The sequence below is a fragment of the Aquarana catesbeiana genome, linkage group LG06 (assembly GCF_042186555.1).
Source record: "Aquarana catesbeiana isolate 2022-GZ linkage group LG06, ASM4218655v1, whole genome shotgun sequence".
NCBI lineage: Eukaryota > Metazoa > Chordata > Amphibia > Anura > Ranidae > Aquarana > Aquarana catesbeiana.
The window spans coordinates 341,330,148-341,345,197 of NC_133329.1; the positions used below are offsets into that span (position 1 = coordinate 341,330,148).

The window sequence follows — 15,050 nt, forward strand, 5'->3', positions numbered from 1 at the left end:
ACTTATGAAGGTACAAATATGTGATCCCACTGGACTGGGCTTTTTTCCATGGGGCCGCATATTTGCGTACCTCCCTTTGTGCAGGGAGCATGCTGCACAGTGCACTCCCAGCACACAGACCGGGGTTTTAGCTGGAGCCACGAGCCCGGTACTAACGATTAGAATCCGGAACTCCCAATTCCGATTCACCTGATTGCTGTAATCAGTCACTGTGAAGCCCATCCCCGTGTTTTCTTTCTCTGTGAATGGAGGAGAGAGATACATTGTATCTCTCTCACTCCTTGCAGAGAAAAAAAAAGTGTCTGTAAAAAAATAATAATAATTAATAAAATAAGAAAAATACAAAAGAAAATACCTAGATCAAGGTTTGATCTAGGTCAGTGCCAGGGTTAGTGTTTGGGTCAAGGTCAGGGTCAGGATTCTTTTTTTCTAATTAGTATCAATGTGTTAGGTCTGGGCTCTCTGCCCTCCGTTCTCAGTGCTCAGGTTGCTCAGCTGTCGGTTAATTGCCAGCACTCATCGTTCCAAAGTGGCTCACCTGGTGATCATTTCCTACTTGTCAGTCCAGCCTACAGCCAGCCCCTTCTGGCTATTTGGACTGCCTGGTTCATTTCTTCCGTGCCTTGGTCAAACATATCTGGAGACTTTCTGCTGTGTTTCTGCTATATACATGCCTGGCTGACATCCCTTCTGGTTCCTGATCCTATCTGCTGCTTCTCACTACGCTGATCTCTAGCTTCCTGATTTACTGGCTTGTTCTGACTACCCGCTTTGGCTACCGTACCCTGGCTATGTTTTGACTATGTTTACTATTTGTGCTATTTTTACCATTATATTAAAAGGTGTGATTTTAACTGCATTTTCTGTCTCCCTCTGATTCATGGTTCCTGACACAGTGTCAGTGTGTTTTAGGTAGGATAAAACAAAAAGCAAAATGCGCACTATTGATTTTGGGCTGTACTACGGGTACAAACAACAACTAACATACACATACATGGTATTGCTGTGACCGTCAAGAGCAGGAGAATTTAATCTGGTATGTTCTTTGGTGGAAGGTTATAGTAGTGCCACATAATATACAGCTAAATTAATTTTTATTTTTTCTTATTTTGGGACAGTTTTTCTTTGAAAATATAAAAAAAAAATCAGGAGATATCCATAACAATTTACCACCAGATAAATGCCCAATTTGTCCAAAGAAAACCCAGTATAATCCACCTGGATGCACAAGGTAGTTGTGATGATATGTATGGTTTCACTAACACGCGTCATGTTTGCAAAATTGTGCTTAGGCATTAAGATTAGTTTTACCCTTAGGCGCAAAAGTGTTAATATCCAAAGCAAACGTATCCATCCGTTTTTCTCTCCATACTTTATTTTGTTGAAAAATGACTTGATAAACACCTCTCCTAGCATTTCTAGCAGCAGCCATCTTGTGTAAGGCCTGATGATTTGTGCAGCATTTATTTTCTGGAATCCATCTGCCCTTGTGCCTGTACAAATCAATGACAGGCTGGCTGAAGCTGTGGATATATGGCTGTATACGCAATTTGAAATTGTTTACTTAGATAATGGAACTTCTGCACTGCCCCAAATGCAATGGGCCATCAGACAGACAGTGTCAGAATATTTCCAACAGCAGCACAGCCAGAGTAGTTACGCTTTTTTTCAGCAGAGTAGGGGAAGGCTAGAACCCTGTTCACCTTTTATTGCGGTCTGCGTTCCTGTTGCAGATTCACCTTCACTTCCTATCACCAGGACTGTAAAGAAAAGTGAAACTACTCTAGTGGAACCCCAGCTAGCAGTTAGTCCTAATCCTTCCCCACTCTATCAAGAGCTAAATAACAAAAGTTGTAATTGGGCATACACTTTGGGCCCATTTACTGTGCATATGTGTAGAGGCACTTTTTTTGTAGCTTCAGGCGGGTGCATTGTCAAATATCAACATGGTTAACTGCGTGTGTTGACATGCATTATTGAACTGGAGTGGATAGGGTTAACAGTCACTGACCAAGGCTTGTTACAATCTTAATAGCTTGATTCCTCTCCAATTATAACAGAGATACCCAATATAAGGGAATAATTGACATCAATTTTTTTTACAGAAAAATTTCAAAATCAATCTTTATTTATACATGGACTTGTAATATTGGTTTCCAATGCATGAAAACGCATGTTATATGCTTTTGATGCACTGCCATTGACTTCTATGGCGCCCAACACATTAAAACACAGAAAAAATGGGCATGTTGTCGTTTTCAAAATGCATTGCACTGCAGTGCGTACTGACACTATCTTTATTATGAGGAACCACAAAACATGCGTTTTATCACGTTAGAATGCGTGCATTGCAATGCAGTGTAATAAGGCCCTTTAAAATGACACTAAACAATGTTCCTATTCTCATAAAAATTATCTATACATGTCCACCACTTAATGACCCTGTAATCAATTTTTGATTAAATAATTTCTTAGGCCCCTTTCACACTTGTGCAACCTGAAAGTTGCGCAACTTTGCCACGACTTTTATGCGACTTGAAGAAATGCCTGTGTAATCTTGAGGTCCAGAGATCTCAAGTCACATCAAAGTCGGACCAAAGTAGTGCAGGGACTACTTTGAAGTCGCTGTGACTTGAAGTCGCAAAGATCTGAACGGTACTCTTTTGAAATCATGGGGTATGACTTATCATGCGACTTTGCATTCCCAAGTCGCACAAGTCTGAAAAGGGCCTTACTGTGTTTTTCTGCCTCCTTTTTACATCCTCCAAGAACTCCTGAACCTCTCCTTTTACCCCTCCCTTCTGTTTGTGTGGAATGACCAGTGCATGTTAGTTGCACTGCTCTTTGCACACTACAAATCCTATAGTTCCTAGTTCATTTCGGGAGCAAGCAAGAGAGGGTGGCTACACTCCTACATACAGTGGGACCATAGAGAATGAACATAGCCACCCTGTAACAGGAAGTTGGTTTACAGGAGCAAAAAAGGAATTTGGAGATCTAGAAGAGGCTGAAAACAATAGAAGGTATATGAAGAACATCTTCCTATGCTCCAATATAGAGCGTAATACAATAGAAGGTTTTTTTTTAGTTAAAATTGTTCTAAAGGCTGAAGGTTTTGTTATATCTTAATGCATCCTCTTCATTAAGCAAAAAAAACCTTCTGAGTGCATCACCCCTCCCCCCAGCCCTCCTTTTTCTTACCTGAGCTCAATCTTGATCCAGCGATGTGCATGAGAGTAGCGGCTCCCTCAGCTCTCACCCTCTCTTCATAGGCTGAGGCAGCAGCTGGAGCCATTGGCTCCCACTGCTGTCAATCACAGCCAGTGAGGAGGGGGGGGGGGTGGAGCTGAGCTGACATAGCGGCTTGCTATGGTGGGGACTTAGCAGAGGGGGACCTGAAAAGTGGAGGATTGGGGCTTCTCTGTGCAAAACCATTGCGCACAGCAGTTAACTATAACATGCTTGTTGCTTAAAAAAAGGGTTTACAATGACTTTAAGAATACATACTTGAATAGAACTATCTTTTTTTTTAAAGCCAGAGTTTAGTGTCACTTTATTGAAAAGTAAGAAACATGACCCCCTGTTTTTAATTTTGAACAGCTTCATAGCAGGTCATTGAGTGGCCCTGGTTGTAAGTTGGCACCAGGGCCCAGCCCAGATCTTTTTGTTGTGCCTCTGTCCTACATGCCTATTTCTTCATAGCACACCTCTGTTACTGAAAATGGATTGTATGGAAGAATGAATTGCAAAAATGTTTATAAATGGGATTTATTTTGTTCCGTTATGCAAGCACAAGTTTGTAAAATGTAGACTGCATCCAATAGGAAATGTTCTGTGCTTGCTGTCATGTTAGAACTATACATAGGGGTTGATTCACTAAAGGCAAATAGACTGTGCACTCTGCTCCAGAGATTAGTAAATGAGCGGAAGCTCTGCATCATCCAATCATGTGTAAGCAAACATGCCGTTTTATTTTAATTTTCCCTGCATGTGATTGGATATATTTTACAAACTGAAGCTTTACCTCATTTACTAAGCTCTGGAGCAACTACGCTTTGCAAAGTGCAGTCTATTTGCCTTTAATAAATCAACCCCAGAGAATAATGTCTCCATGCAAGTATTTCACAAACTGTACTTAGGTCTGTAGAGCTATAAAGTCACACCAAAATGGCAACAAGTGAAACATTTGCATTAGCCGCAATTGGGGAGATTTACTAAAACTGGTGGACACAGAACCTGGTACAGCTGTGCATTGTAACTAATCAGCTTCCAGGTTTTATTGTCATAGCTTAATTGAATAAGCTGAAGTTACAAGCTGATTGATTGCTATGTACAGCTGCACTGGATTCTGTGTGCACCCGTTTTAGTAAATCTCCCCCAATGAGGGCTTTAAAATCCTGTCATGTCACTACAAAACCAGACGAGTATCAACAACCATGTCAGTGCCCTGCCTTACAATATCACAAGCCTCTAAAGACTATGGCAGTGATGGCGAACCTTGGCACCCTGGATGTTTTGGAACTACATTTCCCATGATGATCAACTACACTGCAGAGTGCATGAGCATAATGGGAAAGTCAAAACATCTGGGGTGCCAAGGTTTGCCATCACTGGACTATGGGGTTGATTTACTAAAGGCAAATCCACTCTGCACTACAAATGCACTTTGAAGTGCAGTCTCTGTAGATCTTAGGGGAAGATCTGAAATGAGGGGAAGCTCTGCTGATTTTATCATCCAATCGTGTGCAAGCTAAAAGTCTGTTTTTTATTTTCCTTGCATGTCCCCCTCAGATCTACAGTGACTGCACTTGCAGTGCAAAGTAAATTTGCCTTTAGTAAATAACCCCCTATGTTCACACTTGTGCATTGTAGGAACAAACACAAAATTGCGCACTTTCCCACAACGCACAGAAACACTCTGCCCTTTTGTAGACGTGCGGCGGTGCCACTAATTTCTAATGGCACCCCACACATCAGCAAACACGCATTTTCATGTTCACCAACAAGGTGTGGCACGATTTCTCGAAAGGGTCAAGAACTTATTTTTAGAATTTCTTGTGCGTAAAGCAGCCCATTGAAATGAATGGGCTGCCCTACATGCAAGGCACGGAACTACACGCGTGCTTTTGATGGTATATACGAAGCCTAAAAGATGGACAACATAAAGGAGCTATTAAAAAAATAACATTCCCTGTCTGTTTAAAGAAAAAAGTCAAGATGTGCAGCCATGATCTAGTAAGCCATCTAATCATGTTTTGTATAAAGAAATACAGGTCTATTCACTAAACAAACCCGGGTATATTTCCATAAATGTGTATATACACAGCTGCAGCAACAACAAAAATATAAAAGGAACAATGAGGCAGTCTTTGCCAGCTTAACAGAATTACAAAAACAAATTTTATTAACTTAAACAGTAATGGAATATTTACAGAGAAGATTGAACCACATCAGTATCTACAACACCTTACCTCTAATGCCTTCATACAAATAAACTGAGCTAATTGTTGGAGGATGCCAATTAGTCCTCTATTATGTTTTTGAATTGTTGGAGGAAAGCCATACAAACATGTGAAGAACCTGCGAATGTGCCCATAGGGGTGAATTTACTAAAGGCAAATAGACTGTGCACTTTGCAAAGTGCAGTGGCTCCAGAGCTTAGTAAATGGGGTAAAGCTTCATTTTGCAAAGAATATCCAATCATGAGCAAGGAAAATAACAAAACAGCATTTTTTGCTTGCACATGATTGGATGATGGAAGCCAGCAGAGCTTCTGCTCATTTACTAAACTCTGGTGCAAGTGCTCTTGCAGAGAGCAACTACACTTTGTAAAGAGCACAGTCTATTTGCCTTTAGGAAATCAACCCCATAGTGTCCCAAGTGGGCTTTGAATCGTGGACACCAGCTCTGCAACAGTTTTATTACAGTGCAAAACTTTAAAGCAGTATTAACCCCAAATACAAAAATGTAATATATTGCAGCTGGCCAGTCCTTAAATGTGGTGGCTGCATTATATATTTTTAAGGCTTGTTCTCCTTTATTTTCACCTGATGATGAAGCTAGTGACAGTGACAGTCTAATAGGGCGTCCACACGGTCGGACTTTGTTCGGACATTCCAACAACAAAATCCATGGATTTTTTCCAACGGATGTTGGCTCAAACTTGTCTTGCATACACACGGTCGCACAAAGTTGTCGGAAAATCCGATCGTTCTAAACGCGGTGACGTAAAACACGTACGTCGGGACTATAAATGGGGCAGTGGCCAATAGCTTTCATCTCTTTATTTATTCTGAGCATGCGTGGCACTTAGTCCGTCGGATTTGTGTACACACGATTGGAATTTCCGACAACGGATTTTGTTGTCGGAAAATTTTATCTCCTGCTCTCCAACTTTGTGTGTCGGAAAATCCGATGGAGCCCACACACGGTCGGAATTTCCGACAACACGATCCGATTTCCATCGAAAAATCCGACCGTGTGTACGGGGCATTAGGGTGTCTCTAATCTGGATGGAGGAGCAACGGAGACACCTTTGGACAACAGCATTGTCAATCTGGGGAAAGGGTAGTGTTAGACCCCATACACACTATTAGATTTTCTGCAGATTTTTGTCTTCAGATTTACCAAAACCATGTAGTGCAAGGGCCTGCTTCATTGCATACAAAAGGAAACTCCTAAGGTTTGCCCTCATATTATATAGTTTTGGTAAATCCGAAGACAAAAATTCTAATAGTGTGTATGGGGCCTTAGACTAGCGGATTTAGGTGGACTGGATTAACAAACTAAAACCAAACTCCCGATAACACTTTTTTAAGCAGATACAGCAGCAGTTTATTTAATTTGGGTTAAAGGTTTTACATAAATGGATAACAGCTGATCATTGTAAGCACCCCTGTCAGTGTTAAATGCTTTTCCCAACCCTCTAACTGACAATTTCATCTAGTTCTATTAAAAGAAGTTGAAAAATAACATACTTAGGGGGGATTTACTAAAACTTGAGTGTGCAAAATCTGGTGCAGCTCTGCATAGAAACCAATCAGCTTTCAGGTTTCCTCGTCAAAGCTTAAAGGGGTTGTAAACCCTTGTGTTTTTTCACCTTAATGCATCATATGCATTAAGGTGAAAAAAGACCTGGCAGTCACCGCCCCCCAGCCCCCCCCCCCCTTTTACTTACCTGAACCTCTTCATCTCTTCGACGGGGACGCGCTGTCCCTCTCTCCACGGGGTCCCGGCTCTTGACTGGATAGATTGGTAGCAGTGCAGCCATTGGCTACCGCTGCTGTCAATCAAATAAAATGATGCGGGTGCCGGGGCCAAGTCTGGCATTCGCGTCTATGGATGCAAAATCTGGACTCGGGAGCACGCCCGCAAGGTAACCCCCTTGGGAAAGCGCTTCTCATAGGGGGTTATCTGATGCGGGGAGGAGCCACGGGGACCCCAGAAGAGGATGTTTGGGGCCACTTTGTGCAAAACGAGCTGCACAGTGGAGGTAAGTATGACATGTTTGTTATTTTAAAAAAACGATCATTTACAATCACTTTAATTGAACAAGCTGAAGTTAGAAGATGATTGGTTACTATGCACAGCTGCACCAGATTCTGTGTTCTCCAATTTTAGTAAATCCCCCCCTAAGACTACTTTCACATTGATCCACTGCAAAAATGCAGCAAAAATGCACATGCTGCTTTTTGCTGCAATTTTGTCACGATTTTACCGCTTCCACAGTGCGGTTTTTAAAGGACCTGTGACTCAAAATCCACACTAAAGACTCATTGTGAGTGCATCGCTGCCGCATTTTCCATTGCTCTCAATAGGAAGGTGCATTATTGGTGCGTTTTTTTTTTTTAAACTTAACCCAAACATTCTCCAAAAATGCTGCTAGCAGGATTTTTTTCACCGCCACAGGAGTGCACCGCCCTAATGTGAACACTTTCATTAATTTTAAAAGGAAGCCTTTTTCTTGAGTTTTTCATGCGCTTTTTCAATGCAAAAGCGCTTGAAACTTTCTCCAGTGTGAAAGCTCCTTTAGTGACCAGCTTACCAGGTGAAAATAAAAGCAAAGAAAAGCCTAAAAAAAAAAGGAAAACAAATGTAGCCACTACATCTAAGAACTGGTAAGCTGCAATATAATACATTTTTGTTTTGGGGTTTAAGATCACTTAAGCAGCACAAAAAGGTGGATATTTCCATTAACCTGATGAAATAGAAGAAAACTCACATTGGGCTGAATTAAAATGACTTTTTCGCTAAGCCACCCTTTATGAACATAGCCAAACACTTTGACACCTGCACAGTATCTGCAAAGACATATAGTCAGCCAAATATCTAAAACTGGCATAACTGAAAATGTTTAGATATAATGCAATCCAAAATGTGGATAACTGAAAAGTGTGTTTGAGAAAGCGGTAAAAAATACCTCTTTCATAAGATTAGGCACGTCACAGTTAAACTAAAATTCAGACAAAGCCAATTTGGCTTGAATCCAACAGAAAAAATACATTATTGTTTATTGAAAGTGTTTTATGTTCCATTTACAGAGTCAATAATGCATGCTTCAATGGAAGGGGAAAAATGCAAAAGTCTAATAAACATATAAAAGAGTCTGCTGGAAGTACTGTAGCTTTGAGGGAAAAATATGCTTCCGAGTCACATATCAATTTATGTTTGATTACAGAATAACAGAAACATACAAATCCACAGGACCAATGTAAAGATCCAAATGTAGAAAGCAAAATTGAAGAATCCCTTGTCACCTGTGTCTGACAAGTATTGTGCTTTAATATTTATATATATAAAAGTTTGATCAGTGTTCTGGGGAGTCCAGATTCAAGTATACATTGCACTATAGTAAAAGCCAACAGGGCTTCCCTTAGCGGTCTCGGTTGTGCTCTTGTTTTACTGTCCTCTCAATCCCTTTTATCTTCTTGTTCTGATGTGTTTTCACGTGTTTGGCCAAGTGATCACTTCTCATGAACCTTTTCCCACATTCGGAGCAGACAAAGCGTTTCTCACCAGTGTGGGTCCGTAAGTGCCTCTGTAACTCATCAGATCTGGTGAAACTTTTGCCACAGAACAACCAGTTACAGATAAAAGGTCTTTCCCCAGAATGCCACCTTAAATGAGCCTTTAAGTGTGAGGTTTTGCCATAAACTTTGCCACAGCCCGGGATGTGGCAGATGTGTTGTTTCTTCTTCCCAGGCTCATCAGGACCACTGGAAGATTGACAGTTCGGACATCTGCACCTTCTGCATCTCCTGGCCGTGGCCAAGGGAGATTTGGTCTGCAGAAGAGCTGCAATCTGAGTCTGGTACTGTGCAAAGTCCGTGTGTCCGAGCACTATACTTCTCTGAAGAGGAAAGCGGTGATGAGGATGAGGAATTGGGGTTGGGTGAGGAACTGGGGCAGACTGCTGAATGCTCCACCAAGGGATGTCTTCTGCTGGATTAGGGGACAGTTGTCTTGGCTGCTGGTGTAGTAAATTGGAATGACTCGGAACAAAGCCGTGAATTGCAGAAGCAATGGGAGCAGAAGCATATGGAACAGTAGGTACATAGGCTGACTGGCAGTTAGAAGGCTGAAAAGCCGTCATGGGAGATGGTAACATCTTCACCGGAGAAAATTCATAAGGGTAAGAGGGGTCAGCTGGGGGCGTCAGGGGCAGCTCGTGAGTTACAAATGAAGTCTGGATGTGAGCGGAGAGCTGATTTTTCGGGCTGCTGAGTCCAATACTGGTGTGTGGCTGAATTCCACCTGGAGAGTGTGTAGAGATGTCATTAGTCCATGGATGGAAAATCCTGGATGGAGAAGCAATGGCCGGATCGTAAGGAACCTGGAGAAACTCATGACCACCACCTGGTTGACCAATGCGACTACATGTAGCTGCCAGAAGAGCCAAAGGAGAATGTTTACCCACATCAGGGGAGGCGCTGGGTGTTCTGTCCTGTAATTAAACACAATGGATCTTTTGAATTATACACAGGATAATTTACTAGAGCAGAAGTAAACAATTGTTATTTAGGAGTCTCAATTGAAATTGCAGAAACTATGTTTGTGGTCCTCAAACTGTCAGATATAATGTACTTAAAGTCATCTTTAAGTTCTAAAAACATACAAATTTAAAATGTGCATCACAAAACAGCATGACACCATCACTGAGGAACCCAAGTTAAAAAGTGGAGCACTATAGATAATGTGATGTTTATTTTACAGTCAGTTCAGCAAAACATCTTTATTTATCTTCATCTGGAGTGTTTCAAATTAAAAAGGTTCACTGCATAATAGACTTTTTAGTAAGATAAATCCCATTGTGCTAAAACATTTTAAAGTGTTTTGTCTGGCGCTATATTCTCATACATTTCATTTAATATATTTCTGATAAATTAACAGATGCAGCAAATACACAATAATTAGGTAAACTAAAAACAATGGCCTTTTTTTAAATCATCATTTAAAATCATCAATAAATGTGGTTGTGAGCAATTCACAGTATTAATATTTTTAGTTGCAGATTTGTCCAGCCCTGCAATATTTATTTCTCATGTATTCACGTTAAGATGTGAACAAGTATTGTTTTTTCTTCTTCTAATATTGCAGAAATTGTTTCCTAATAAAGAAATAAAAAATCAGGCTCTCAAACTGGGATAATTTATACCTACAGAATGTATCAAAATATTGCCATGTTCCCATATAAATTAAGCATAGCTTTAGAAATGTAAGCTATCTTATAAATAAATAAAGTTATCTCAACAAATAAAAATAAATAAAAAATAAACACACAAATGTTTATAGCACGTTGATATGAGGAGCATTTTGTGGGAACGTTGTGATCTAACTTCCGCATCATCTGGTATGTGTAGTGTGCATTCAGAAGATGAAAGACAACCTGTGTCATTGCACCACAGCCCTCTCCAGCTGAGAGCAGTTCTTACAAGACTCACACACAGTGAAGTAGTAATAAAACCTTATCTGTAATTGTTGGGTTCATACTGAAATTACAATACATACCTTTATTTCTCAATAGCTAGCACTGCCTGTTTTGGAATGCAGTAACTTTACATTATTTTCCCTTTCTTGAAGTCCCATTAGTAACTGTCACCTTAAAGGTGTAATCTGCACATCTACCTGTCCAACAATACTTGGTCTGCTCATCTGAAAGCACTAGTGTGATCTGAGCATGTTAGGATTACAAAACAGACTTCTCTAATGTTTAGGAATATTCTGACATTGGTTTCAAAGTACTGGCACTGCAAACTTACAAAAACAACCTGTGATTTATGTTGCAGATCCCGAATCTACTGAACTATCTTCCACCTGTGATTAGTGGCACACATCCTGGGGTTACTGCCCTAGTTGTCCTAGAATGTTTTTACTGTGATTTTCACTGCACATACAAGAGTCACCAAATTACCTATTTCACTGTTATTTTACATCTGTGCACAGCCTGGAGTAACTATTCTACCTATTACACTGTACTGTATTGCTGATCACCTGTGACTATTGCTGCACCCTCTCGATAAACCTCTACAGAATCCACAGAACTTTTATTGCTTCTTAGCTCTGAGCACCTCTAACTATTGGAGCACACCCTTTTGGTGCACCTCCTGGAGCTACTCTTCTACATGTCCCATAGTACTTTGGCTCTTTAACTCTGAAAACTTGTGACTATTGGTGCACCTACTTGAGCTACTCTAGATATCTCATAAAATTTGTATTAATCACCAGCTACAATTGCCTCCACATCTTGGAGCTACTCTTCTACATGTCCCATAATACTTTTATTAATCACCAGCTATGAGTGTCTGCAGCTATGGGTGAAGCGCCTGGAGCTTCTCTTTTACCTGTCCCATAGTACTATTGCTCCTTAGCTGTGAGTACCTGTGACTATAGGTGCAAATCCTGGAGCTTTTGTTCTACCTGATCCACTGTAGTTTTACTCTCCTTATCTCTGAGTACCTATGGCTATTGGTGAACATGCTGGAACTACTCTTTTGCCTGATCCATACTTGTACTGCCATGATCTGAGTACTTATTATTAGGAGTTCACATCCTGTGCTTTATTTTCTACCTGACCCATAATACCTTTGTTGCTCCCTAGATCTGAGTACCTATTATAAAAAGTGCACACCCTATAACTTCTCTTCTCCCTGACCCATAGTACTTTTATCTCCAAGATCTGAGTACTTATTAAGGGTGAACATCCTATAGATTCTCTTCTAGTGGATCCTTAGTGCTATTTTTTATTATTCCTTAGCTCTGAGTACCTGTGGCTATAGGTGCACATCCTGCAGCTACTCTTTTACCTGATCCATTGCACTTTTATTGCCAAGCTCTGAGTGCTTATCACTACAGGTGCCCCATCCAGGAACTCCTCTTCTACCTGATCCAAAGTACTTTTGTTTCTCTCCAGTTCTGAATGCTTATTATTAATCTAGGTGTGGATCCTATAGCTTCTCTTTTACCTGAACCCTAGTATGATTGTTGCTCCCTGCCTCTGAAGACCTGTGTCTATTGGTGTACATCCTGAAATTTCTCATTTTAAAGGATTCATAGTACTTTTATTGCCAAGCTCTGAGTACTTATTACTACAGGTGCCCCCTCCAAGAACTCCCCTTCTACCTGATCCAAAGTAATTTTGGTTTTCCCTATCTCTGAAAACATATTATTATTATAGGTGTGCATCCTATAGCTTTTCTTCTACCTGAACCCTTTGTATTTTTGTTGCTCCCTGGCTCTGAAGACCTGTGGCTATTGGTGTACATCCTAGAATTACCCATTCTACCAGATCCATAGTACTTGTATTGCTCCCTAGCTCTGGGTCCTGTTACAGGTGCACATCCTGGAATGACTCTTTTACTTGATCCCTAGTACTTTAATTGCTCCCTGGCTCTGAGTACCTGGGACGATTATTGTACATTTTGGAACTGCTCATCTACTTGATAAATAGCACTTTGGTTGCTCCCTAGCTCTGATTACTTATTATTACAGGTGTACACCCTCTAGCTTCTCTTCTAACTGGTCCCTAGAACTTCTGCTGCTCCCTAACTCTGGGTACCTGTTATTATTATTACAGGTGTACATCCCATGGCTTCTCTTCTACCTGATCCATAGTACTTTTGATGCTCCTTGCTCTGAGTACTTTTTATTATTATTATAGGTGGACATCCTCTGGTTTCCCTTTCTCCTGCTCCCAAATACTTCTGTCGCTCCCTGCTCGGAGTAGTTATTATTAGTATTCTAGGTGTACATCTATAGATGTTCTCCTCCTGCAGATCCCCAGTACTTCCGTTGCTCCCTAGCTCTGAATACACTTATTATTATTATTAGTGTAAATCATGTAACTCCTCTTGCATCTGATCTCAAGTACTTTTAGTGCTCCCCGCTGTTAGTACTTACTTTTTATAGGTGTACATCCTGGAACTTTTCTTCTCCCTGATCCATAGTGCTTGTATTGCTCCCTGGCTCTGAGTACCTGTGATCACACCTGTCATCCTACCTATCATCATCTTATCCATACTTGTGACTATTATTGTACATCCTGGAATAACTCTTCTATTTGATCCTGAGTACTTTTATTGCTCCCTGCTCTGAGTACTTATTACAATGGTTGTAAGTGTATATCCCATAGCTTCTCTTCCTCCTGATCCCTAGTAATCCAGTTGCTCCCTACTGAGTACTTCTTATTCTAGGTATATATCCTGTATCTTCTCTCCTCCTGATCCCTGGTACTCCAGTTGCTCCCTACTCTGAGTACTTCTTCTTTTTCTAGGTGTATATTCTGTAACTTCTCTCCTCCTGCTCTCTAGTACTCCAGTTGCTCCCTACTCTGAGTACTTTTATATTCTAGGTATATATCCTGTATTTTCTCTCCTCCTGGTCCCAGTTGCTGCCTACTCTGAGTACTTTTGTATTTTAGATATATATCCTGTATCTTCTCGCCTCCTGATCCCTGGTACTTCTGTTGCTCTCTACTCTGAGTACTTCTTCTTATTCTAGATATATATCCTGTATCTTCTCTCCTACTGATCCCAGTTGCTCCCTACTCTGAGTACTTTTGTATTTTAGATATATATCCTGTATCTTCTCGCCTCCTGATCCCTGGTACTTCTGTTGCTCTCTACTCTGAGTACTTCTTCTTCTTCTAGATATATATCCTGTATCTTCTCTCCTCCTGATCCCTGGTACTCCAGTTGCTCCCTACTCTTCTAGGTATATATCTTCTCTGGTCCTCCAGTGACTTCTCGGTCACCTGTCCTCCTAGTAGTGCTCTCTATGATCGGTGCAGGGCGCTCTATCCCGGATAAAGTTTCCTATCTCCGGGCTGAAGTTTTGTGTCGCTCCCGGGCACACACGTACCTGTAGGAATGCATGCAGAGAGTCGTTCCTGAGTACAGCCACCGCCGCCATGGTCCCGCTCGTGTGTCGGTGTGATAAGGGTGGGCAGCGCTGAGCCCCAGCCGCATGGAGTATTGTCCTCCTCCCCACCCACAGGGTCCCGTGTGCCGGGGCTGTTTGTCAGCGGGCAGGTTGCGCCCCCTCCCGGCTCCCCTCCTTGACTGACGGCGGCGGGAGCACCTCCAAGAATGTGATAAGGACTTTGCTGGGCCGCCAGCCAGTCACAGGCCGACGCTGTCCCTTTGAAGTTCCCAGCTGCCCAATCATCAAAGCACAGCAGCTCTTTCACAAGCTGGAGCAAATCCTTTGAATCTACAAAAGCTCCTACGGAGTGTTTGTTGGTGTGGATAAAAGAAGTGATTATTACAGGGGGTGGAAAGGGAGGTGATAAAGGCGGGACAATTAATGAAGTAATCACTATGTGGGAAATGTATATACACAAATAATTGGATTTTCTTGATCAAAGGGACCCTTCAGCTCCTGGAGACCCTCACTGTGCCGGAGCAGAACATCGGATCCCCCTCCTCTGTGCTTTTTATTGTAATTAAGGATTTGTAGCGAAGGGACAATCTCCTTTTGTTACTGGGATAGGCAGTTCCCTTTTATCAGCTTCACACTCGTCCTGGATGATAAAGTAATATCAAGTTTTTCTTGTC

The 15,050-nt window shown here is 41.4% G+C and overlaps 1 protein-coding gene across 1 annotated transcript; it reads right to left on the reverse strand.

The window, feature by feature from the left end:
- Nucleotides 1-4,269: 4,269 nt before the first annotated feature.
- Nucleotides 4,270-14,722, reverse strand: SP5 (Sp5 transcription factor). Its single transcript, XM_073633933.1, has 2 exons — nucleotides 14,356-14,722; nucleotides 4,270-9,943 (listed from the first exon to the last, which is right to left on the reverse strand). The coding sequence occupies exons 1-2, from the start codon at nucleotides 14,404-14,406 to the stop codon at nucleotides 8,873-8,875; spliced, it is 1,122 nt and encodes a 373-aa protein (XP_073490034.1). The 5' UTR covers nucleotides 14,407-14,722; the 3' UTR covers nucleotides 4,270-8,872.
- Nucleotides 14,723-15,050: the final 328 nt, after the last annotated feature.

What these genes read in the sequence shown, in the direction of transcription:
- SP5 (XM_073633933.1), bottom strand. Translation starts at nt 14,406, where the DNA reads ATGGCGGCGGTGGCTGTACTCAGGAACGACTCTCTGCATGCATTCCTA. An exon ending in CTCTGCATGCATTCCTACAG is followed by an intron (nt 9,944 to 14,355) that starts GTACGTGTGTGC and finishes GTTTAATTACAG; the next exon opens with GACAGAACACCCAGCGCCTC.